This window comes from Armigeres subalbatus, chromosome 2 (genome assembly GCF_024139115.2).
Source record: "Armigeres subalbatus isolate Guangzhou_Male chromosome 2, GZ_Asu_2, whole genome shotgun sequence".
NCBI lineage: Eukaryota > Metazoa > Arthropoda > Insecta > Diptera > Culicidae > Armigeres > Armigeres subalbatus.
The window spans coordinates 256,240,998-256,268,889 of NC_085140.1; the positions used below are offsets into that span (position 1 = coordinate 256,240,998).

The 27,892-nt window shown below is 39.9% G+C and overlaps 1 protein-coding gene across 4 annotated transcripts in view; it reads left to right on the forward strand.

The window, feature by feature from the left end:
• LOC134216207 (uncharacterized) overlaps positions 1 to 27,892 on the forward strand; it is a 579,247-nt gene that overhangs the window by 67,015 nt on the left and 484,340 nt on the right. The window contains exon 2 of one of the 4 annotated variants that reach the window (XR_009980553.1): positions 21,296 to 21,367. The exons of 2 other annotated variants lie outside the window; for them this stretch is intronic. Coding sequence is in view for 1 of the 2 variants with exons in the window: in XM_062695158.1 (XP_062551142.1) it covers positions 8,221 to 8,691 (471 nt within the window). In the remaining variant the exon portion in view is untranslated. Of the gene's footprint in view, positions 1 to 8,220; positions 8,765 to 21,295; positions 21,368 to 27,892 lie in introns of those variants that run through there. One more of the 4 variants, XM_062695158.1, reaches the window with a different exon arrangement.

Consider the following 27,892-nt stretch of genomic DNA (forward strand, 5'->3'; position numbering starts at 1 on the left):
AACATGCAGTCCCCTCGAAGTGTTGAATGGTGCTGTGGTAGAGTAAAGGACTATCAATCGCAAGATCCATAAATCGAATCCAGTTTTATATTTTTATTTTATTTTTTTTCCGCTGTGGTATTTTGCAACATTATTGCAATTTTACTGCAATCGAAGGATGTTTCCGTAGGCTCCACCTCTTGCGCTTTTTAGATTGCAAGAGAGTTATATTTCATGGCACATACGCAAAGATTGTTTATTTCTGAATTGTTGCAACACAGTGAAATGTTCAGTAGTGAAACAATTTGTGCTGCTTGGGGGGCTTAATAGCACGTAATATTTAGAAACAAAGCAATTATAATTATGTATTAAATTATTAGTTTTATTTCCAGAAGTTTTGAATAAGCAAATTGCTAATAATTTTACACAGCATGGAAGTTGTCGTTTCCAATATCAATACCTATAATCAAACTCCATAGATCCAAAAGTTAGTAGTTAAATGTAAATGCGTTACGTTTATACAAGTTCTACGTCAACTCGCGGTTATGTTAAAAACATTACCCATTGCTCGTTTTTTTATCCAGTTTTAGTAACTTTTGAGTCACCTTTTCATTCGGTTCAGTAAATATTTTTGCTTGCCGTGAGGTATCTGCGGCATTCTAGTTGGACTTCACCGAAGACATTTCCCACTGTTTTATGTTCATCTTCAGAACACAGTCTGGTACTCCACAAAAAGGCTCCGGGCCTATGAACTCAGCTTCAGAACCTTGTTTAGCTAGACTGTCAGCTATTTCATTGCCTTCAATTCCGCAATGTCCCGGAACCCAGTACAAGTTGACTTCGTTCCTATTGGTCAGTTGTTTTAATAAAGTAATACATTCCCAGACAATTTTTGAATGACATGCATATGATTTAACAACGTTTCATGCTGCCAAACTATCTAAAAAAATACATCCACTGTTAACGAATTTTAATTTTTGTATCACAAAGAGTATGTACCACATTTGAAACAGGCTGGCTGACCTTTGGCTACGCACGTAGATCAAAAGGCCGTAACTCCAGGGTTGACTTGAATAACCTAAACATATTCTGTAACCGCATTCTTAAAAAATAAAACCTTTGGAAGGCCCTATCGCAACATTCATGTTTGCCGAAAATACTACGCTTCAAAATATGTGAGATCCTACATGGAACAATATACACAAATATAACTGCTCACTAGCACCGCCTCTTAGAAGGATTACTCATTATACTGAGCACCGCTTTGTAGTCCTGGACATCCTGAATAACTTTGCCGAATACAACTTGAGTGGAGATACAAAGGATTTCAAGCTTGAGCAATATTTCACTAATATAAGAATATTGCAAACACACAAACAAAACAGAAATAAAACAAATAATAAATAAAAAATATACGATATGTAGCATACCGCGAAAGAATTTTTTAGCAAGCTGTCACGATAGAGAACTGATTCGGGAGGCTGTACCCCATGATAAATTTCTTTTAGAAAGCTCCAAATGCGGGGAGCACTGGCTCTGATGATGCATTTCAACATGTTCTACACAGCTGTGCAGTAATCAACACGAAATGAGCGAAAACAAAGCGAGAATCACCATTTTTCTGAGGGAGGTGCCTATCCGATTTTGTTTTTTCGTCCTAAAAACACTGAATATTAGTGCTTGGCACTATTTCCTTCTAAGTTCCAAAAACTTTGAAATCAAATCCACAACCAACAGTAAAGGCTGGATCACAATAGCGCGTTGCGCTGGGCGTTGAAGTCAGAGTTTTGTACTAAAACGCAACGCCAATGAACGTGACGCATTCACGCCCACAATGCAACATTCGCGTTGTGCGTTTATTTAACAAAATATTGATTAAAACAATAATTGATTTAAAAATGCATGATTTATTGCTCATCAGATATTTTTTAATAAAGTGTGAAAATTATTAACGAACTTAGTATTCACAAAGAATATAATTTCTTCAGAAATTCCACCATAAATTTCGCCGGTAATTGAGCCGAAAATTCACCATTATTCACTCCAAGAAATCCTCCACGAACTCCTTTATAAGTTCTGCAGGGAATTCTTTAGATGATTCTTTCGTGCCATTTCTCAGAAAAATTTCTGAAAACTTCCACCGTGGATTTCCTAAGAATATTCCGTGGAAATTCCGCAGAATTGCCAGGAAACCTTCCTGAAAATTTCGCGAAAAATCTTCGAATTTCTTGTGTAAATTCCATAAAATTTTCCCTGAAAGTTTCGAATAATTCTTTGTTAAAATTTCAAAGAATTTCTCCAGGAATTCCACCGAAAATTTATACAGAAATTATATCGAAAATGAAATCAACAATGGAATTTTCGGAGGAATTCCTAGATTGATTCCCAAAGAAATCCTGAAAGATTTCCGGTGGAAACTTTTCTTTTGTTTTTTTCTTTTCTTTTCTCCGAAAATTTCTCCGAGAATTCCTCTGGGAATTCTTCCAGAAGTTCCTCCGGCAGTTCCTCTTAGAATTCCTCCAGGATTTTATATGAGAATTATTCCGATAGTTCTATCGGCAGTTCCTACGGGGGTTCCTCTGAAAAGTTTTCCGGGAAATTCTCCAGAATTTCCTCCGGGAATTCATTCAGGCTTTCTTTCTGGAATTCATTTAGGCTTCTTCGGGAATTTATATAGACATTCCACCAGATGCTTCTCCGGGAATTTCTCCGGGAGCTCCTCAGGGAATTCTCCGGAAGGTCCTCTGATGATGATGATGGTCCAGCTACATACCCCTACAAAGGTTTCAGCTAGACGAGATTTGTCTATAAAATGAATTCTCCAAGATTTTTCCTTTGAAAATTTTCTCGGGAGTTGCTTCAGAACTTCCCCCGGAAGTTCCTTCGAGAATTCCTCCGAAAGCTTCTCCATGAATTCCACCAGCAATTTATTCGGGAGTTTCTCCGAGAATTCCTCAGGGAGTTCCACCAGTAGCTCTTTCAGGAAATCATTTAGGTTTGTTTCAGGAAATCATTTAGGCTTTCTTCAGAAATTTAGCTGGAAATTCCTCCCGAAGTTCTTCCGATAGTTTATCTGGGAGTTCCTCCGGGAAGTCCTCTAGGAATTCTTCTAGGAGTTCCTCCTGAAATTCCCCCGGGAGTTCTTACGGGAGCTCCTCCGGCAGTTCATTCGGAAATTCCTCCGGGAGATCCATCGGTAGTTTCTACGCGGATTCCTCTAGGAGTTTCATCGGCTGTTCCTCCGGGTGTTCCTCTAAGGAGGAACTCCCGGAGAAGCTTGTAGAGTAACTTCCGGAGGAACTCCCGGAGAAGCTATTAGAGTAACTTCCGGAGGAGCTCCCGGAGGAATTTCAGGAGGAATTCCACGAGAATTTATCAGAGGAATTTTCGGAGGAACTGCCGGTGGTGCTTCTGGAGGCATTTCTCGAAGAACTGCAGGAAGAATTTCCGGAGGAAATCCTGGAGGAACTCTCGTAAGAACTCCTGGATGAACTCCCAAATGAACTTTCGTAAGAATTCTTAAAAGATCTCTTGCAGGAACTCCTAGAGAAATTCCCAGAAAAACTTCTGGAGGAATTTGAAGACAAATTCCTAAAGAAAGATTAAGGTGATTATAGAATGAAGCCCGTGGTGAATTTCAAATTCATCGCACGTTTATCTACATACATTTCCAAAAGCCCAAATCAGGCGTAATAGTCTTCGTACTGTGCCGAAACTCAAATTATGATTGTTCAGCATAACTAAGCAAACGATCTACCATTATTTCAGCCCCATACGAATTATGGTTCTTTCATCTCGTGCTCTTGAAAAAAAATATTGGAAAAGCACGTGGTTTACAAAATGGCCGATTTCTGGCTTTATTGTATAATTACCTTAAATGAATTCCTGAAAGAAAGCCTGCATTCCCGGAGGAACTACTGGTGGAACTCCGGGGGAATTTTCAGAGAAATAGCCGGTAGAATATCCGGAGTTGAATTTCTAGAGAAACTTCCGAAATCCCATTTCCCGTGACATTCCTGCCAAAAATCCTCCAGAAATTCCCTGTGAAGTTCCTGGAGGGATTCCCAGAGGACTTCACTCGGAATTTACTCCAGACTCTCAAATAAATTTCCGAATTAAATTCTGAAGTAAATTCCGAGTGAAGTCCGGAAAGAATTCTAGGACAATTCCACGGAAAAATTCCCGGAGAAATTCCTTAAGGAATTCCTGGAGAAGTACCTGAAGGAATTCTCGGAAAAATACCTGGAAGAATTTCCGGGGAAATACTTGGACGAATTCTTGGAGTATATCCTAAAGAAATTTCTAGAGGAATGCTTGAAGGATATTCTGAAGTAATTATTTGAGGTTATGGCTTTCAGTCTTCTTATGCTCAAAAACGGGTTTTACGTTTTTATCTATTCTGATAGAAGTGGCGCTAAAAACGTACTACACGATAGTTCTTGGTGCCCGGATAAATTAAAATTTCACAGCCCCTACCGAAAAATAGAGGGGGCGATTTAACATAAAGTTGTGACAAAACGTTCTATGCTAAGACAATGTAACAATAAAACGGGACTTAGTTAACTCCTTGATAAAGGTACAATATATGTAACCGAAACGTCGGATAAAAACGTAAAACCCGTTTTTGAGCATAAGAAGACTGAAAGCCATAACCTCAAATATCACCATCATAGTCGATCTCTCCTTGAAGTAATTGCCAAAAAAGTTCCAGAATGAATTTATGGAGTTTGGAAAAACTCCTGTAAGTTATCCCGGAAGAATTAAAGGAAGAGTTCCTGGAGGAATGCCCGGAGAAGCTTCTAGAAGAATTTCCGAAGGATTTTCTTGTAGATCTACAAGTGAAATTATGGAGTGAAATTGGAGGATTTCCGTCATAAATTTCTGAAGAAACTTCTGGAGGAATTATGGGAGGGAATTCCGTATGTATTTTTGAAGGAACTCTCAAATGCATTCCTGAAGGAAATGCAGGATTTTTTTCTGGAAGAAATGTCTAGAAGTAAAACTTGGAGGGAAGAAAAGAAATCTTCAAGGAATTTCCTCATGAATTTCCTAAAAAAAATAGTGAGTTGTTTTTAAATATTTTTTTGGAGGAATAACAACTACATGAGAAAAATTTTCGAATGATTTTCAGAGGAATTTGTGGATAACTTTCCGGAGGAATTAATAAGTTCCCAGGGGAGCTTCTAGAAGGATTTCAAGGAGAATTCTTGAGCTCGAAATGTTTCGAGTTGTTTTGAACTTTCATATATTATGGATCCTGAATACCCTAATAAGTTTTTGGAAATCTTTTAAATTTCAACCACCTATTTCTGAATATGATTGGATTGTAAAGTGAACATGTTTAAGGGAATTCATTTCAGTACCCGTTCAATTTTTGCACCATTTAGGGGCGGGCGACGCCCCCCCTGCCCCTTCTGGCTACGCTTTTGGCAATTTCTGCAAACCCTGATCAAAGTACATACCTTCCTGCATAACCTTTTTGATCTTAGGTACCGTCCTAAAAGATGGTTGATTTATCTTTTGATCCATCCCGAAAAAATCTGGAATTGACCAACCAATCAAAAAGTTATAATTATTTCAATTTGGGGTCAATATGACCCCAGAGCACAGACAACGTAAGTTTTTTGATAAAATTAGACTGTAGTGGATTATTTAATATCGGGAATCGAGGTTTCTGGAAATTACGAGTATGCTACCAGCATAACATTACCAAAGTCACTAATCATGTTACAATAGCTATTCAATCGTACGAGCGCGTGATAGATAAGCACCTTGAGTTACAGTACGTTTTCTTTCGTTCTTTTGTCATTCAACACCTGCAATCCGCCTATTGTTAGGCAATTCATTTTTAACTTTATACGCTCAATCGCCTCAATGATTTTCCAGGATACTTACTTTGTACTGGCTGCGTTTGTGTTCAATTAGATTAGATTAGATTAGATCAAGCGCCGTGGAATGTTTAATAGGTAGTTTTATCTCGTTTTAATTACTGGGGTCTGAAAATATTTCCACATTATTAAAAAGGTGTCAACATCTCACTGTAGGTGGATTATTCTGGGTTTTAATGTATAAAATAAGTTCACGCCGCCGCCGATTGTGAAGGGCGTGACGCCGTCGCTGACAAAATTTCAATCGGCGCACAGGTCTAATTGTAACTTTACAGGATGTATTTCGACCTCAACAATAAGATTGTCTTCAATCTTATGACAGATTGAAGACGATTATTTTACTTGGCAAGAAGATCGCCACTCTCTTGGGGGCACTTTCGGAGTCTTTCGGGTCGGGTGATGTTCTTAAAACTACCTCCGAAAGTTATCCTGAAGTTCAACGCCAAATTTCTAAGGTTTTTTTTTAATGAGAGTTTATGCCTTAATTGCAAAAAAAAGTAGTTATGCACTAAATATGTTCATCAACATAATTCAAAAGTAGCTAGTTTTAACTTCATTGGCGTAAATTTTATTCTTAGCTATTATTTTTAACTTCATTGAGCGCTACCAGCCATGATATGAATTTAACACGTTTATGCAAAACCATCTTCCCATGCTGTAAGAAACATCGAAGACTCCACAAAGCAAGAACATGCTCCCGCAAGTTCATTCTACCCTTCGCAGCCGGTAAACACACTCGATCGAGCGTTCCTGCATCGCTCGGCTGCCAAAGAGGTGATTCATAAGGCAACAGAAGTAAAAACAAAATTTATCACTTGTTCGGTTATTGTGCGGTGTTTCCAAGCTTTCGTGTTACCCGACCCCAGATAGCTGCGTACCAATCCTCGCCATATTTAGCCTCGCAGTTTTATCTCCGATTCAGTATCAGTAACGACCGTACGTCTACGGGCGGTGGCGGCGTCGTCTTCGTCGTCCTCATCGTCGTAGTCCCAGGCAGGGTTCAACGGCTTACTCCGACACGGACACGGCTCTGTTCCTGCCATGAATCGCACCAATGGCAGCAGCAACACCGACAAGGTGGCTTAGCCGCGACACCAAGAAGGTTTAACGCCCTTTTACCAACTCACCCCCCATCATCATCGTGCACAGCCTTTTGGCATACGTCTTCCGCGCGCTATTGTGAGACGTTTTGATGTAGATGCAGCAATTTTACAACCGCTTTAAATCTTCATTGATTAAGTGCCCGTGCGGAATAAATACATGAAGGTACTTCCATATGAAAGGATAGCGAAGATAAAATGCAGTATATTTTATGAATATCGATTGTTCATGTTTTCTTTGGATTGGCTGATGGAACTGTTATCTAGAACATATTTGTTAGAGATGCAATTGTAGAGTCCCTATGGAAAGCGATTCCACTCAAAACATGTTGACCCAATCAGCACAATTGAAATCGATTTGGTTACAGAAACTTATATATTATTGGAGTTGGTCGTAAAAAAATAACAAGAACCTGTTTACAACATGCTCAAGGAAGATCTTTGAGGAAAGTAAACGCACATGAAAATTTTAACAATAAAAAAAAAACAATTATTGAATTTTGATTATGTTATGAATTGGAAAAAATGTGCCTTTCTTAGAAAGATCACAATGAAGGTTTTTTAAAAACTTTATTAAGGTGTTTTTTTTAATTAAGAAAAAGTTCAACGCCGCACAATGAAGGTGGCTGAGATCAAATCCCGATCCGATCTTGGCAATTTTCTCGACTTATCTGCGCATAAAAGCATCAACGTGTTAGTCACATGATTCACAAATGCATTAGCATTGACTTAGAAAACTCGCCGTTAATAATTGTGGAAGTTCTTGATGAAAACTATGATGCTTATAAAAATGAAACTTTACAAGAATTCAAACTAAACAAATAAAAAACGCCTACGAAGAAACACGGCTTTGAATTTGAGTAACCATTAACCAACGAATTTTAGCCGTATCACAAAGTTACTGTAATCCATCCAAAGAGAGATCTGCATCTAATTAAGAAGTGGTAAAAATTATTGATGAAGAATAAAATAACTGAACGTTATCGTTGAAACGTTAAAGCAGATTATAAGCTTATGTGTCACAAAAACTGTAAAAAAGCATAATACCATGCCATTACACACTACCCATGCATAATTCACATTTATCAACACGAGCCTTTCGAACCATGTATCAAATAAATTGTTCGAGCACGTCTCGAGGACAAACTCAAACTACATTTCAGATCAAATTCTCCCCTGAATCAATCTTATCAACTGTCATCCACATCGGGACAACTCTACATGACACATTGTAATTTTTCATTACATTGCAGCTGACTCACCCGATCTCTCTCGGCCACATCCATGTAGAACGTGCCCGCGCGCCACAGGGTACGTTTCCTTATTGCGAGCTCCCCATTCATAACCACAATTGCTCCAAAAATGTCATCGCCGCCGACCATGAAATGTGTATCATCTGCACCTTCCCCGGCCCCGGTCTACATCCACGCCATATCCTCCGACCCGAACTCGCGGCACGGACGATTAAGTGCAGTTTGTTAGTACAGGCAGCAACAGCAGTCGAGTGTAGTAAGCTCCATTATTATTACAATGGATACGCGCGTATTCGCCTTCACCGAGGAGGACCGAGTAGTCGTACCAGCGGAGTGGCAGTAACCGACAGAAAACCCAACGACAGATCGTCCATTCGGAATAAAAATGGTCACATTAAAATGGAGCTGCTGTGTTATAAAATTCTACCACTCACGCTGCTAAACGGACTGACAACGTCGTGCGGCTGCTGAAAGTGCTTGTGCGATGATTGGATGGGGTTAAATAATTCACGATACCTACATAGGGGAACTGCTCCGTTTTCCATCTCACTGAACATATATTCATTTCATCGCAAAACAAAGAAATACAGCACCAATCTCGTCGCTTCTTTTTGCTAACACGTGTGCTCACTGCTGAAAAAAATCACAAAAATAAGAAACAAACCAAATTTCTTTTCATTGCTTTGGTTTTGATGGGATGGAAATAGGAGCTATGGGATGAAGTGCCGAACCGTTCCCCTATACAATGTCGGGAATGGTTCGGTCGCTGGAGAATGATGCATCGTTGGGGAGTAAATTACATGTGCGGATTCGAGAACCTTAAGGAGAAATATAATAGTGTCTATAATTTTAAATTGTAATGTAGGATATCCGTCCAGACAATCCTAGAGAAAATTCATAGCTCCGTGAGGTCATCCGATAAACGGTTCTTAAACCTTACTGCTTCTATTAGGCACTTTTAAAGCGTCTTCAGTCCAGTTTTCATGAGGAATTCTTAACCCCCCTGGCGCTCGACAGAGGTTCTGTACAGTTCAATCCTGGCATCCATCATAGGGTTTTCCATGTCTGACAAATTTTAGAGGTCACGTTTGCTACAGCCTCAGCTACAGCTACAGCTCAGTCCTCAATAGCAGTAACCAATCCCGTAATAGAAAAACGGTCCGAACCCTTGGAGTGGCTATTAACACGGGATGAAGATGATTCCCATGATGTTCACTTCCCGCGCATCGAAGTTATCCGCTATTCGCAGTAATGCTGCCGTCTGCGCATCTCCCAACACCAATGTCTCCTCGGTAGCTAAGGCCCACCAAACTAAACTGTTCCTCAAGTAAGTCATTAGTCAGTTAGAAGCTTGGATAATTCAGGTGAAGGCATTGGAACCTGAAGGAGATGGATCCCTCCCAGGCTTTCGGATGCGGACTACTTCCGCTGACTTCCAGGACGATGCGTAGATTAAAAATCAGCGAGAGGTGCTCGAAAAACTGGGCACTAGTGTTTTTTATGCTCAAGACTTCAGATGTTGTCGATACCCTAAGAGGGGTCTTTATATTTTCTGATGATTTAATGATTTAGTAGAAAAGGCGGTTAAATCAGCTACTGCAGCAGCAGGGGAGGCGATGGAAACAACAACAATTTCAATGGGCCTCATTCCACAACTAATTAATGACCTCAGAAGCGACCTGGTGCCATCTTCCCTAGTCTTCACTGAATCAAAAAAAAATTGATGAATTATTGGATGAAGTGAACCATATTTCTGCTGCTATTTCCAACTTAAGTAACAGTGCAGAAATAAATTCACCTCCTTTACACAACACTTTGGCAGACGAGCTATATGACCTTTCGACTACTGAGCTGCCTCTACAACAACGAGAACTGCATCAACACCAACAACATCAACAACAAGAACAGCAACAACAATCTTTCCAATACTTCAATGAACAGCAAAATGCATTAGAACATTTACAACAACAACAAAATCAACAGTCCCAGCAAGAGCCAAATTCTCTAAATTGAGAAACGAAGCTCAATCGAAAAAAGACCTTTCCTCCGCTGGTTGGCGCATGCTGGGAAATAAATGGTATTGGGGGCCAGACTGGTCGACATACGACAAGAAGCTAAATTTGCCGGTCCACCCTCTATCACCGACCATCCTAGGTCTATCGGTCCCAAAGCTAATTAATTTTAGAAAGGGTGAAACTATCAACCCATATCGAGCAGAACCACCTATTCAAAAAGAACAACATCAACCAGAAAACTATCAACAGTCACTAGGGGCCCTCCTTAGCCGTGCGGCAAGATGCGCGGCTACAAAGCAAGACCATGCTAAGGGTGGCTGGGTTCGATTCCCGGTGCCGGTATAGACAATTTTCGGATTGGAAATTGTCTCGACTTCCCTGGGCATGAAAGTATCATCGTGTTAGCCTCATGATATACGAATGCAGAAATGGTAACTTGGCTTAGAAACCTAACAGTTAATAACTGTGGAAGTGCTTAATGAACACTAAGCTGCGAGGCGGCTCTGTCCCAGTAGGGATGTAATGCCAACGAATAAGAAGAAGATCAACAGTCACAAAGCCAACAACAACAGCAACAGCCAGCACAACTTTCTTGCAGCAGTGAAAGCCGACTTCAAATGGATATCGAGCACCCTCCTCTGCTGGACCCAATGCGACCAGCTATAGTAAGACTCACAGAGCAATCTGCGTCTGGTGATCGACGTTTTTTTATAAGCACGACTACGGGACCCAAAAATTATGGACATTGTGCGGATTTCCTGTCATACTTGCACGACCAGCCACCTACAGTATGCATTCGTGGAACCACTACCAACAGACTTACAACTATTGCGTCAAATTTTCCTGGATGTACACGAGGATCTAGGAATATTTCGCAACGACGCCTTGGCAGACCTTCAATCACACCGTTCGTTCCTTTCCAGTGAACGCACTCAACAACTTTAACGCACTAGGGAGGCCGCATATAAATTCTACAGCCCATAAAATTTTCATCGGCAATGACGCACTCTCCGGAAGTAACATTAACAAGTGAAGATAACACGCTACATGAAAAATCAGATGAGGTAAATATTTCGTCGACCGTCATACTTCCAAAAACTTCTTCGCTGGAACAGAATTTGACAGAAGTTCTAATTTATTGTCAGAATATCAATCGAATGAAAAGCCCAGCCAAAATGAAGGATATATTTAAAAATTTATTACGTTCATCCTTTTCGATTATTCTGACAACTAAAACAAGCTGGGATGAAAGCGTTAGGTGTAAAGAAATTTTTGGAGGTAACTTTGTATTTAGAGATGACAGGAGTTTTCTCACGTTTCAGAAAAAGTCCAGGGGTGGGTGATAGCTATTTCAGCAAACTTTAATTTAGAAATCATCACAACAAATAAATTCAATGAATTTGAGCATGTCTGGGTAAAAACTCATATAGCTGGAAAAATGCATACATTCGCATCGGTATATTTCCCATCTAATCATGCTTGTAAGCACAACTATAAATCTTTTTTTGAGTGCGCTGAACAAATACTATCAGAACATCCACCGGAGGTTAAAGTTCACATCTATGGAGACTTTAACCAACGCAATGCTGACTTTATTCTAGACTCAGAAAAAGAATGTATCCTACTGCCAGTCGTTGGGGATAACGAAACTTTGCAATTATTTTTTGACAAGTCTGCAAGTTTAGGATTGTTAATCATATTAATCATATAATTAATCATATAAAAAACAATCAAAATTGCTATTTGGACCTCTTGCTGACAAATATCTATTAAGATTTCTGTGTAACAGAATCTATCAATCCATTGTGGAAAAATGATGCGTTCCACACTGCAATCGAATACTCGTTATTCATACATGAACAACCCAAGTAACCAATACGCCGTATATTTCGCCAAATCGGCCATATAGTGCTACTTCAATGCTTGTAAGTATTTAAATAGTCGTATATTGGTCCCAACTGGCGATTTGGCGTAATATAGTACTAATGGTTACTTGGGAACAAAGACCCAGTGATTGTGAGTATGAGGATGTCTTTGAATATAATTTAGCGAACTATGAAAATATTCGAGGTAGGTTAAGTAGTGTAAACTGGCAAATAGTTTTAAGAAATGAAGAAAATGTCGAAGCATCTGTTAACACTTTTTACAGATTATTATCTGACATAATCTCGCAAGAAACTCCACTAAAACGAAAACGACGTCATAACAATAATAAAGACCCAATTTGGTATAATCGGCAAATCAAGAATTTAAGAAATCGCAAGCAAAAGGCACACAAAATTTACAAAAGTCATAACAGTAATGAAAATTTAGCATATTACTTGGACGTATGCGATCAATTGAATTACGCTATCAGTAACGCTTTGGAAGGTTACAATTCAAAAACTGAGAGCGAAATAAAGTCCTGTCCAAAGAACTTTTTTAATTACGTAAAAACTAAACTGAAATCTAATAACTTTCCATCAATTATGCATCTTGACGAAAACGCGGGGGACAGCTCGGAAAAGAACTGTTATCTTTTTGCAGATTTTTTTTTTTCAGGAAACCTATTCTACATTTTCTGAAAATGATCGTGACCGCGACTATTTTGCATTTTTCCCAGACTTTTGAAATGATATTGCAGTGAATCAACTTTATATGCCCATGACATTTTGCAGATGCTTCGAAAGTTCTGGTCCTGATGGAATCCCTCCTATATTTATGAAAACCCTAGCAGTGGAACTAACCACTCCATTATTTTGGCTATTTAATATGTCACTAGAATTAGGAAAATTCCCAAATATATGGAAAAACTCATTTTTGATACCCATTTTCAAATCTGGAAAAAAATCAGACAGGCGCCAGTGTGATCTAACAAATGAGTTCACCAGTACTGCTACATTAAAGATGAGTGCCAGTCCCAAGCAAAACATTTGTTGTTCTCTGTGCAAGAACAGCTGATCTGGTCATAATGAAGTAGCAACTATGGGCAGTCAATCAAGCTCAAGAAGCTTAAGCTCAAGGTTTACTCAAAATGATGTCCTAGCCTGCCTTTTTACAGCAAAAGACTGTTAGAGCTGTTTGACTATCAATGCGAGAAGGTAGATTAGCATTAGCATTAGCATTGTTACGGTGTAATTCGTAGATTGGACACTAGTGATACTCATATTTTACTTTTGAGATCCTTATCTAGAATGCTATCAGAAATCAAGAAGGGGAGTGGTCCTTGATTCCAGTCTTAAACAAAAATAACAAAAGCATGAGGATTACTACTCCTGGCCACGCCCATCTTCACCGTAACTAGGGAGAGTAAGGAAGTGTTGATGTAGTACTTACTTAACGAGGACTATCAATGCGAGAAGGTAGAGAAACCATTAGACATATGAACATTATTTAGATGAAAATGGATAAATGACTCATCAATAAACGATGTTGAAATATTTTTATATATTTTTCCCTATATGTGCGCTTTTCATTATTTTCATGGAGCATGACCACATAGGTTCTAGACTACAATCAATTTCTCAAAAGCTTTTTGGACGAAGCCGCAGTTAGAGCTTAAAGTCTTTTGCAGCAGTCTGTTAGAATGTTAGAACGCAATGCTTATTATGAAATAACTTAATACTTACAAATGATGTTGAACATTGTATATACCAATAAATTATTCTCTTCGTTCAAATAAAATACATGTTTTACATAATGTAGACTTAAGTGCTCAAAACATTATCAGGTACTTTTTAGTTATTTCGGGAAAATTTTGGAAACCTACCGGGAAAACCGGGAAAAACCCAGGAATTTATTTTGTCGACAAGAGTGGTTACCCTGCATTTCACTAAAAGTTCAAAATAATTTTCTTATTAAATTCGAATTTGTTTGAGTGCATTAAGTGTAAGAAAAAAAAAAACCCCACAGCAAAGTTTGTTATTATTGGTATTAGTTTGTCTTTCACCTCTACCTGGGAAAGCTTCAATAATCTTCTCCCTTTTTTAAAATATAGTTCAGTGTCAAACACAGACAGGGCAATGAGTTCGTCACTATGTACCACAAGTGAATTTCAAACTTTTTTTGAGCTGCTCCAGTAGTATCCGGGTAAGATTCAAATTTCCTAATATCAGCAATATGTTTCAGATCAATGCTCGGAGATGGAGGAAAAAACATGCTTCAATCTAAAGGCACGTTTATGAGCAGGACTTTCAAGCAGTAAAGACTGGTCCTTGAAAAGCTACATCCTCAAGCTGTAAATTGCTTCAGGCATCCAACGTGCATTATGCACAGGTTCAGGGCCTTGGAAATAAATTCATCTTGGAAGAACATGGTCAAGAAAAGGACTTTTTGGTTCCAGAAACTCACAATTTCAGAAATTTCAGAAAGGTGGCAAATCTAACTAACCCGAGCAGGAGAAATTAACTCAATAATATCTTATTCTGTTATTGATACCATTCTCTATTATAAACTAGCCTTGCATAACAAGTAAAATACCAAAGAAGTAATACCAAAAATTAATAAGCACAATACTTCTGAATCAGGCGTAACATACTCTGTTATTATGAGGTGCGGTAAGACGCGCGGCTACAAAGCAAGACCATGCTGAGGGTGGCTGGGTTCGATTCCCGGCTGGGTTCGACTTTCAGTTTGGAAATTACTCGACTTTCCTGGACATAAAAGTATCATCGTGTTGGCCTCATGATATACGAATGCAAAAATGGTAACTTAGCTTAGAAACCTCGCAATTAATAACTGTGGAAGTGCTTGATGAACACTAAGTTGCGTGGCAGCCCGAGCAGGAGCGAAGACCTCGATAACAGAAATCGGTATGAACTAGCCTTGCATAAGAGGTAAAATACCAAAAAATAATACCAAAAACTTATATGCAGAATACCTGAAGGATAACATGCTTAGCTAGCTAGCTCTGTCCCAGTGGGGGATGTAATGCTAACATAAAGAAGAAAATACTCTGTTTTTACAATACCAAACGCATCACAAATTATTATTCGTTTGGTATTAAAATACCTAAGTATGTGATGCCCAAAATATTCTGCATAATAATTTCTGATTTTTTTTTTGTATTTTACCTCTAGTTCATTGGTTCATTGGAAATTGGTCTGTTTTCTTCATATACATTCTTATCAAAAAGCTTCCACTTGCGTTCAAATTTTTGGAAAACTATTACATCGGGTCCCGTTGTAGGTCCTATAAATGAGTGATACATCCCGACTAGAAGTCCATATCAAAATCATATCAACACATGTTATTATGTTATACTAAATTTTTTAAACAAAATATGTTAGAAACATTGCAGGATGTTGTTAAAATATCTAAATTTCTTTAAAAAATTACACTACTGGAAACAAAAACTATCCAATTTTGTTACAATGTTATCACAAAAATAACATATTTTGTTAACAATTTATAACAGCATTAGATACAATGTATATTGTTTCTGTGCACTTGGAAATTTTTACAGGTCGTGATAGGTCTCCAAATTGTGATCATTAATCATAATTTTTGATTTTGTCTGAATGAGGATATTTTTCAAGAACATGGAACTAACAACATTACAAATTTGGCAACCTTTTCAAATTATGTCAGCGTTGTGATATCTATGGCTGGGAGACTTTGCTACATCTATTTTTATTGCCTACTGCTCTGCAATTTGATAAAATTCTGTTACAACGTTTGAAAGAACGGAGTTGTATCAAAATAAGTTATTAAAATCACAATATGTTAAAATTGTGTTCAGTTTCTGTTATGCTGTTCTAGTCGGGATGCTTTCTAGGACGAGCTCCAACATATAGGGGCCGGCAGGACAACCATAAGAGGTTCAATTCTAGTTGACGCTCAATCCATGAAGCAGCTCAATTTTTCCATCCTGAATAGCACAGAAAAAATATGTAAATACTAGCAGACCCGACGAACTTCGTTTCGCCTAAAATTGATTTATTCTCTGATTTGGTCTCGAGTTATACAGAAATTTCTGTTTCATTTGTATGGGAGCCCACCTTTCCAGAAGGGGGAGGGGTTTCAAACTACCGAAGAAACATATCTTCCCTTCCAAAACCACCATATGCAAGATTTGGTTCCATTATCTTGATTAATTGTCGAGTTATGAAGAAATTAGTGTTTCATTTGTATGGGAGCCCCCCTTTCCAAAGCGGGGAGGGGTCTCGAACTATATTAAAAACCTTCCCCCCGGCCCCAAAACCCTCTGCATACAAATTTTCACGCCGATCGGTTCAGTAGTTTCCGAGTCTATAAAAGGGTCGGACAGACAGAAATTCATTTTAATGTCTATAGAGGAGATGTATATAGAGAAGATATAGGGGAAGTGTACCGGTTTTGGCCACCTTAGTGCCTAATTTGGCCAACGCTGAAGAATGCATACTTTCCAAAAAAAAATATCGGTCAGTTTCAACAGCGAAGATGGATAAGGCATGTATCTCCTGTTAGAGCTAATAAATCCCTCGTAAATTGCTTTATTTTTAGAGTTATGCGAGAAACTGGCCAAATTAGGAACATTACCAAAACTGGTACAGCTACCCTATTCAAAATCATTATTTTCCCGACAATTTTAAACTACTATAGTTGTACTAACTTGAGTTCATATTAGTATTAGGCGTCAAAGGACATCATTAACCTTTCGAGAAAGGCTCGGTCCTGAACCACTCACGCAGTCTCGTTCTTGAGCGTGACATGCGTGCGTTTTAGCAGAGTTGTCCTGTTGTACTTTTCACAACGGTGCGAGTCCCGAAAGTTTAATAAAAAACCATGTATGATGACACGTCACACGTCACACGGGGTTACTGAAAGCCTATTACAAATGAGCAGCATATCGATACCTATGGCCAGGGCCGGATTTAGCCGGAATTTAGCCCTGAGGCCGAAAATGTACAAAAAAGGTTTTGGTACATAACATTTGTAGGGGCCCAGGGTCACGACCCCCCTGGACCACACCTAAATCCGGCCCTGCTTATGGCCCGCACACTAGAGTAGCGTGCTCTTCGATGTATGGAGGGTTATCACTTCTTCTATTGCTTCACGTCCGCTGAGGTACCATTTAGCGTCCACCTAACGATCTGAAAATTTAAGGATTATCATTTTTCATTAATACAAACATTTTCCAGCCACGAAACTATAACATATCGCACTTTTGAAAAATAAGGGACGGCCCACCCGACAGGTGTGGGTAAGAATACATAATGCGTAGTACATTCTCCCACTTCGAATAAAACAAATATTTGACCAATGTTTGTTTACTTTCCAAAGTTACGTGCCGTAATACCAATGTCATCGGCGAAACCAAATAGCTGAAAGGATTACTTAAAAATCGTACCATTCGTGTCAATCCCTGCCCTTCGTATTACTTCCTCCAAAGCGATGTTGAATGGCAGGCACCTTGCCGTAACCCGCTGTGCGTTTCATATGAACTCAAGAATGCTCCTGAAACTCGAACTACGCACATCACCCGATCTATCGTCGCCTTGATCAACCGTATCAGTGTATCCGGAAATCCGTGTTATCTGCCAAAGCTGATTCCGTATCTCATGAAGTCGATTAATAGATGATGTGCGGGCACGTTTTATTCGCACCATTTCCGCAATACACGGCAAACACCTGATCCGTGGTAGAGCGTTCACCCATCAATCCCACATGGTACTGCCCCACGAACTTTCCTGCTATGGGTGTTAGTCGGCGGCATACAATTTGGGAAAGTACCTTGTAGGCGGCTTTTAGCAATGTGATTGCGCAGTAGTTGCTACAATCCAGCTTATCGCTCTTTTTTTTAGATGGGACACACGACACCTCCCATCAACTCCTGCAGCAGAACCTTATCCTCCCAAACCCTGGTAATTAACCAGTGCAACGCTCTAGCCAGTGCCACACCATCGTGTATAAACACTAAACAGCTTTCCTGGTAGTTGGTTAACCCCAGGGGCTTTGCTGTTTTTCAGCCAGCCGATCTCCTCCTGGATTTCCTGAAGATCTGGAGCAGGTAGACGTATGTCCTGCGCGCGTGCTCTTAGGTTAATTACCATACCGCCACCGTCTCCCTCATCGCCATTCATAGTGCTGCCGTCACCTGTGGATCAGCTTACGCTCGTTCGTAAGAAGGTTCACGTTCATGTCCTTGCACATATCAGGCTGTGACGCGTAGCCCTTATGTGAACGGTTCAACTTTACATAACACTTTCGTGCGTTATTAGCACAGTTGCTCTGTCTTTTCACGGCTTCGAAATTCCTGCTGGCACCTCTTGCTCCGGAAAATCGCAAATCGAGTTGCAGCAATCTCGCCCATACTGCATTCCTTTCTGTGCAACTTCCACTACTTTTAGCTGCTGTGTTTAGTCATGGGCTAGTCTGTTTACCATCTTGTATCCACGGCGTTCCACTTCGACGCGTGTTGAACACCATTGAGAGTTTTAAGTGCAGGCATACTGCAACGAGGTAGTGGTCGGATTCAATATTCGCACTGCGGTAAGTGCGGACGTTCGTGATGTCGGAGAAGAATTCATCACGTGAACGTGGTCGATTTGGTTTCCTTTTTCTTTGTTAGATGATTTCCATGTGTCCTTAGGGGCTGTCCATATAACACGTGGACAGGTTTTGGTCAGTTTAAATACCCCCTCCCCCAGCGTGGACAGTTTTTTCATTTTTCTAATTTGTATCTTTTTGTATATTTCTCATGTTCTAGCAATCGCTTTCCTACCACCTTGGCAATTCGTTAACCAAGACGAATATTTGCCCCTCGAACCTAGCCTAAAAACTCCAAGAATATAATCGGCTCGGTTTTCTGTGCTAGAACAGCGGTCAATCAAGCTCATGCTCAGTGCCATTACTTAGCTTTATCGCTTATGGATCGACTGTACACAGATAAAAATATGTTGTGATTTTAAATGTATTTTCATGCACATATTTGGAGCATGCAAATAAACGTAACATCCAATCGATCTAACTGTTCTTTTAAATCTAAATAAATTTAAATTGTGCTTGCTTGTAAAAGTCAATCGAATTTAATTGAACATCGAATGTTAATTCGTTTGATAGGGTTAGCTGCAATTTTACATATCGTTGAATTTTCAAAATTATTTGCTGTGTACGTTTTAATTTCGTTTATTGAACGGCTACTCAGTCTTGCACTTATTACAACGAATTTTTTTTTCTACCCGACGTTTCGACACGGAGAAAAAGACCTGAAAAAAGACATAATCCCCGTGTCGAAACGTCGGGTAAATAAAAAACTCGTTGTAATAAGTGCAAGACTGAGTAGCCGTTCAATAAATGAAACTAGTTTTGTCTTACAACTAGTCGACCCAGCAGACGTTGTCCTGCATAGTAGGCGAAAATGCGCGGTATGAACTGCCAATGCAAAATGTCCATACGATTCTTAAGGTCACTCCTGACGGAATCCAAGTTTCAAAGTGCTCGCGTTTTCGGGGGCACACCACTCGATACGGAAGCAACCCACAACTGTCATTTTCATTGTTTCACGCATGCTGCGACGCAGCAAAGCTAAATCAACAAAAATGACAGTTGTGCGCCGCCTCCGTATCGAGTGGTGTGCCCCCGAAAACGCGAGCATTGAAACTTGGATTCCGTCAGGAGTGACCTTAATTTTAGTTTTTCACGATTTACTCAACTTAATTCGAAATTTTCGCATTAGGAAATACCATATAAACCAGTCGGAATTGACAACGATCATATTTGCTAAAGGAATAAATAAAATCAATCCAGCCGTTTTCAAGTTATACGGATACGCACACAGACCATTTCATTTTCATTATATAGATCACAACATTTTCACAATAATTAAAATGTTTTGCGTTTTGCATAGTATAAACGATACAAAGGTATTAGATCCAAAATTTGAGAAACTCGTGCTCTAAAAGTATGCTGTTACGCGTGGTCTTCATGGTCTTCAGCACGACCTTACTCTGTAGTCGCGCATCCTACTGCTAGGATAAATAAAGCTCCATACTTGGAGAACATTGAAGGTTCCAAATGAAGTCGTCGACTAAGGTCTAAAGGGATATTTTTCGGTGCAAGGACTTGGTTGATCTCGTTGATCTAATGATCTAAACTCTAAGACGTATTGCAGAGCCTAGAAGATATGAAGTAGCTTAAAAATGCAAAGAATGAAATCAAATCAACTCCCTAACTCCCAAATCCCTCTTTAAGAAACATATGCTCTAAAATTATGTTATGCTACATTTTTAGATGTATCCCTGGTGGACTTACTGAAATTCCAAACCGCTTTATAGAATTGTAAGATTAAATTCTCTGGAATCTAATTAATTTTACAAGCAAATGCTACCAACAATGTCACAACGAAACAAATGCCATCCGAGCGATCCGAGGTCTTCCAAATGCTTAAACGATTACCTTCCCTGCAATCGAATACCCACTCATTGTTCTCGAAAGCGGCAGAGGAAAAAAATGGACCATCATCCTGTAGAAAAATTGACCCCACCAATCACCGGAGAAGAACGAACAAATCTCATTAAATAGCATTTTCTTTCGCTCCCATTCATTGGTCTCGCCATCTCGTTCGACAAATAATTCGACGTAATGTAGGTAGTTTGAGAAGATGTGCTTTCCGGGAAGACAGATCGCTCACCGCGATGTGAGCAATCCGGCATCGCACGTTGGTCGTCATCGTGGCCATCGACGACTGGCGGACGACGACCACGGACGGTTGCCAAGCACACTGCGCTTAGAACCGTGCACCAGCAGCATATTTAATTGGGGGTGAATGAAAGGAAATAGCTCAGCCCGGGTATTGAGTTTCGACTCGGTAACGACCGTATCTGGATACTTACCTACAACGAAGCCTGTAAGAACAGAGGAACTGGGAGAACTCGGAAGAATGAGGCTCCGGAATGAGCCTGTTGGAAGCAGTACTGAATGCTGCAATTGTTTGAGCCTTGAAGATTCTTTTCTGAGACCGAAATGTAAACGGTTCATAGAAATTCCAAGATAATGGAATCAAATATTAAATATTTGATTCCTTTATCTTGGAATATTTTTACTTCTGATCAAAGTTTCCGTAAAAATCTAACTTTATGCAACTTTTTTGACATAATTAGAATTGCCATGGCAGAACAATTTCGACGAGTCGTCTTTTCATTCGATATGCTGGTGGCGTCCAGGCGAGCCCACAACCTTGTGGATTGTCAGCCCACCGACGGAGGCCGATGCGCGCATAGCATAAGCAGGAAAACAGCTGATGGGACCCAGCTCGCTCGCGGTGGTGGCGGTACGGAGCTCCTCAACATAGGTACTGCTGCAGCAACATAGGCAAAATAAGTGATGAAAGTGTAGAAAAATTAAGATCCCGAAGCGAAGAACCGGTTATAGTGCGAGTACAGTGGAAGTACAATGAATGGCGTTGCCTACCATGCCCTTACATAATCGGACTTCAATTACGTTGACCTTGGTATTGAATAGAGAAGGAGTTAGATAGAGCGGGAATGACTTCGTGGTACATAGATATTGGGAGGAATGTGTTGCTGGGTTTAACATTGAGTTTGAATTCATTTTGTTGGATCTTTCAATATAAAATCAAAATAAGGAATTTTGATTTGAAATAAGGAGAATCAAAAAGATTACCGGTGGAACCTCGGAGAGCGCTAACTAATTTATTGATTTCATTTCACGAATAAACCGTGGGACTTAAACTGATTATGAAGAAGAATGTGTATTTTTGTTGAATTCGAATTAACTACAGCAAAATATTCTTGATTTTACGATAATGGTAATAAGTAATGTAGTTATTAATACTTTTTATACTCCCATTAGAGTCATACGAAGCGAAACACGTAGAAAATAGTAGTTTGTGCAACTAGTTGCAAAAAGATGATTTTTTTCAGCACGAATTGTACGTTTATCCAACGAGGCTTGCCGAGTAGGATAAATACTACGAGTGCTGAAAACGCTAGGATAGGATGAATACTACGAGTGCTGCAACGAGTTGCACACGCTATTTTTTGCAATGACGAAAAATTAGTTTTATTATGATAAATCTGTACCAAAATTGTAAAGTCTGATTTACTCCACATGATAATTCTTGCCAATATGTAAATAATGTTGCTACAGAGAACCATCAGAATCTATTTTATCGTGCCATATTGCATAGCTCTACAAGACTTGAAGCGATAGATGAACTCGCCTTTGGAAAATTCTAAAGTTATGTCCATCAAACTATTTCATTTATTAAGCGACGCAGAGAATACACTATCTGAACACTATCCCAAGCTAATTCAGCAAAATGTAGTCATGTAACTACTGTTCCGATATTGGTTTTTCATTATAGCATGAGTACTATAATGGATATTATGCAACCCATTTGAGTAGCATAATGTTCATTAAAGCACCCATTTTGGTATGGAGAAGCCGCCCGTTGTATCACTCAAAGACGATCTGTAAACCAGGTATTATGATCAGGAATTGCAAAAATATTTTTTGGCAATCACGCGCCTCTGCCTTTAATTCCCTTATATAAAAATGCAAAACCGTTATCTTAAGTTATCGAAATGTGCATTCAGCATTTGAGTCAAAAGTAGTTTTTAACGTGTATTAAGACAAATCATTCGAATAATGCAAATTCATCTTATAAATAACGAAACTATTCTATTCTATTCTTCTCAACATAAATTGTTGAAATTTGTTGAACCTTCTCTGAAACACTCCGATTTGATAAGATGAAAAAATCCAGACCTTCTTTCTCGAGCCAGACCTCATAAAATGCAGTAGATAACAGCTGTAGGCACTCTCATCCCAAACTCCTTAATTCCGACGATAGCCATGATGTCACATTCACTTATGTTACATCCTTCTTCAGCAATTGCAGATACTTCCTAAGTACTCGCTTATGGTGCTGCTGCTGCTCCTGCAACAGAAGCAGCTTTTGCTAAGTGCCTGGGGATTTTCCGTTTCAACTGTCGCCCGTCGTCGTCGTCATCGTGGTCGTCGCACGTTTTCACTCCCATTTCCCTGTGGCTTCATTCTTTCTGTGTATACATTTTTATCGTGTCACGCTTCACTTGATTGTGTGCTGTAAATTTCAAAAGCACTCCGGTGAGCAGGGCTGGGGTAGTTCTTTCCAGAAAGCGGCAGCGGCTCATGGCAGTCCCAGTCAGTTAGCACCGTGGTAGGTACCAACGTCGGTCGTGAGGATTGCAGAGGACAAGTGGCGGAATTCTACTTTCCCGTGGCAAGTAGTGGGTAATGGTTTGTGCACGCAGCAGTCAGTCTGTTGCAGATGTAGCGAGTTAGTACTCAGTAGTGCGAGGAGGCGCCACCACTTAGCATTTGGCCGTTTGTGTTCCACTTGAAGGCAATGCATATGAAGGAAAAATTATGTTCATGCTTGGTGGTGTTATTCGGTAATAAGCTAATCATGTCGTTTACGACAGGTGAGGGGAGTTTTTTTGCGTATCGGATTTGACTTCTTTGATATGATGAAGGTGCAGGATTTGAGTTTTTCCCCTTGTATGGTCAAGTTGACGCTCCTTTGCTTTAACTACCAGCGTTTTCCCAGTAAAGCCGTGAAAGCTTAGGATTACTGAGAAATTAATGAACTCCAACCGAGAAAAATAAATACATAAAGTGTACTGTATTATGGTTCTGATGAATCGTACTACCGTATTGGAACTTGTTTTCCAAACTTCAAACTTACTTACTTATGGATCCTGTACACCTTCGGTGGTGCAAAGGGCCGACTTGAAAGATCTCCATCCTGAGCGTTGCCCGGCTATCGCTTTAACCTGTTGCCAGGTTAGATTTCAGTCGACTTCTTTTATTTCTTTATTGAGGCTTTGCCGCCATGAGCCTCTGGGTCGGCCTCTGCTGCGATGTCCCGCTGAGTTCCAGGCTAATGCTTGTTTACAGATTTCGTTTCCACCCATACGTAGAGTGTGGCCGACTCAGCCCCACTTCCGATCCCGAATTTCTGTTGCTATCGGCCTCTGGTGACAACGACGATGGTGCTCGTTGTTTGAGATCCAGTTGTGAGGCACCAGGCCCGAATTATAAACCGTAGGCATGTGTTAATGAACACCGGCAGTCGTTGAGGTTCTCCACTGATACACACCATGTTTCGCAAGCGTATAACAGCACAGATTTCACGTTCGAGTTGAAAATTCGTATTTTGGTGCGTTCACTTATCTGCCTGTTTTTCCAGATATTTCGTAAACTCGCAAAGGCAGCCCTTGCTTTCTTGATCCGTGCGCCTATGTCTATCTTGATACCGGCGTCTGACGCCATTTGGCTACCAAGATATTGGAAGCTTTCAACATTCTCCACTGTCTAAGACGAATTAAGTACTGTCCATTTAATTCCACCAGTTAATTTTCGTTAACTTTGCAGATACGTATTTCGACCACAACTGTGTGGTCGTCTTCAGTGTCTCGTACTTGACTCGTGTCTTCAGTGTCTCGTACTTGACTCGCACTCGACTTGAGTCGAGTCAAGTACGAGACACTGAAGACGACCACACAGTTGTGGTCGAAATACGTATCTGCAAAGATAACGAAAATTAACTGGTGGAATTAAATGGACAGTACTTAATTCGTCTTAGACGGTTTAATACATTCCACTAAAAGAGCTTAATATATTTTTCTGATTCTCCACTGGTTGCCCGGCTACTGTGAAACTGGAAGGAGTCACCGTGTTGACATCCAACGATTTGGTTTTGTCGACGTTGATGACTAAACCTGCCGAAGAGGAGCGCTCGGCAAGGTCGTTGAGCTTACTCTGCATATCAGAGCGCCGTTGCGCGAGGAGTGCAACATCATCAGCCAATTCAAAGTCGTTTAGGTGCTCCATGGTTATAGGCTGCCATAACAACCCGCGGTTTGGTTCACGGTCAATCGCATCTACCAGATACCTTGCATCCAGTCGACCGGAAAAGTTGCGGTGTCCCAGATATTACGGAATAAACGATGCCAAACCCACTGTCGATGAACTGCAATCTCTTTGAAAAAACGTCGGTAGTGTTCCCGTCGGTATTCTTTTTCAACTGTCGATCATTTAATTGTTAGCTGGACCACATTGTTGATCGATCCAATCCTTTCTGTTTTATGGGACTTTAATCTTTTCGGGAATTGCTTCAAAAATCGTTTTCAACACTATCTTGTCATAAGACGAGTTCGTACTAGTGGCTGTTGGGAATTACTACTCCTGCGAACTGTCTGATGTCGGCTTCAGCGACGGTACATAATATAGTGAAACTTTTGCATTCTTTGCAAGCTTACTTTCGGCCAGATAGTGTATTGATTCTTATAACATCGCTTTGCCATTGCTCCAATTATAGAGAAGTTCAATTCCACAATGAATCTCTTCCATCGAACCGTTTTTTTAATCATGGATGCATCCAAGGCCTGTGGTAGGAATGTTGGGTGATCTGATAGGAGTGTTCTATGCAGCGGGTTGTGTGGAGGAGCTTTTCATCAGGGCTGCGTGGGACTGAGCACTACCAACTTTAAAGCTTGGACAGCCAATTTTGGTCTTCTGTGGTTTTGCGACAACTGTAGGGTCAATTTCAACCCTAGCATCATGAATCGGGAATCCGTGATATTGAAGACGATGCGGGATTTATTGCTACGAGTCGATTCAGTATCAACCCCAATTAGCCGAGATTCCAATATTTCGTCCAGACCACAACATTTTTCTTCGGTGGGACCAGCCATGCTAGATCATTCCGAGTTTTATAACAGCATCGATCGCTTCAACTTGGATTTGTCACTTCGTTTAAATGTCGCCAACATGACACTATCTGGTGAAGATGTTGAGTCTATCGCCGATTTAATTGATGATGCCGCTGGTGATGACATTGATGATACTGCACCCGTCGAGTTACTTTCCCAATAACAACATCACGAACTCAACTGCCGATGCCATGCGTTCAAATACTTCTACGGATTCTGCTAATACCGCAACTAAAAACATCGCTTCTGTCGTCGCCAGTGCTAGCTCTAATTCTACTCTGGCTACAGCTGCAACAAATAGACGAACTGTACCTGCTGGGACTTCTTCTGGGACTAACAATATTATCACCGGAAATTGCTGTCTAAGGGTAGTAAACCGAAATCATCGTCGGGACACACGGGTCCTAACTGCAGATCACCTTAAGTCGTTCTACGTAGCCCCTTTTGATGTGGCACAAACTGAAGATGACATTGTAGAATATTTACGGGAGACTATTAATGCTGGAAAATCCTCGATGAAGTGTGTGAAATTAGTTCCTCGAAATAAGAACATTAGTGCGCTTTCTTTTGTTCCATTCAAAGTGTCTGTTTCCTAATCTTGTTCCATTCGTTAATGACAAGTTCTACTGGCCGGAAGGCGTTGAAGTACGCGACGTACTTTGTGGATGGTCCCTAAGTTATTGCCTCTACCTAACAGTGAAGATACAATTTATGATTCAATTGTAGCTTTTCATTTTTTGAATTGTGATCAGGTAGAATCCACTCTTGAGAAAAAATCTAAAAACTTTGATTATGGTGGATTTTAACATTATTGTGATGCTAGAAAACTCACTGAAAACTCGTAAGCTACATGACCAACTGAAGGAATTGCCATTCAAACTTATAAAAACCTCTCCCACCTGCCATGAAGCTGGTTTTGACTTAATTATTAGAAATTGTACTAACTTTATCAATAAGATTTATGAATCGTCAATTGGTGGAATAAGTGACCATGACTTTATCTGCGTTGATTTCGAATGTAGGCTTCCAAAAGCAGTTTTTGAAGAGCACTGCGCTCGAGATTATTATTATATTGATTGTCGGACTCGATTATTGCCATTCAAACTTATAAAAACCTCTCCCCCTCCGGAAATCGAATCACTAGAAAAAAAATCAAATCTGCAATTAAATGACAAAAAAATTATGTTTTATTGTATTTGCAGTGGTGTAGTCAGAGATTATTTTGGAAAAAAAAACCCTGATTAATCCGCCTAACGGTATCGGTGACTTTCTGGTATATAACGGAAAATAGTATTTTTGCCATAACTTGTGAGTCTATAGTACGATCCAGCCAATTTTCAATATGAAATGATGAGACAGAATTCCCATTCGAATCAAACTTGATGGTTGAGAATAGGTGCAAAAAAAAAACTAGGCTATTTACGCATTTTTTGTACAAAAAATAGTATTTTGGCCATTATTTCTGAACCCAAAGTTTTATCTAGTCAATTATCAAAAAAAAGCTATGAAACTTTTGAGTCAATTGTCCGATCTATCCATTTTTCAATAGGAAACAATATAAAGGCTCCCCTAGACCTGAGTGATTTCATCGCATCAACGGCCGCGATTTTATCAGAAGACAAAGAATCAGAAGGAATTAATTTTGGCCATTACGCGCTTTTCAAATGTTGGTCTAGAAATGCAACTAGTCGCAAGCAAATGGGATAAGGATAAGTGCCAAAAATGGGCCCCAATTCGCCGACCTTAGATGATCGGTATATAATACTACGAATCTCCGAGACATCTAAAATATGTTTGTTTTTGGAGCGAACAAATAGCCTTTCGGTACACTTTGTGTCCGAGGGAGACAAAAAGGGGTCTTTTGAATCAAATATTAGGCAATGATCCGCACATCAAATAACCATTTACAGGTCCTTGCAATCTCTTCTTGGTAACGTGTTTCCGTTTGTTTCTGAAGATTTACTCGTGGAAATTCGC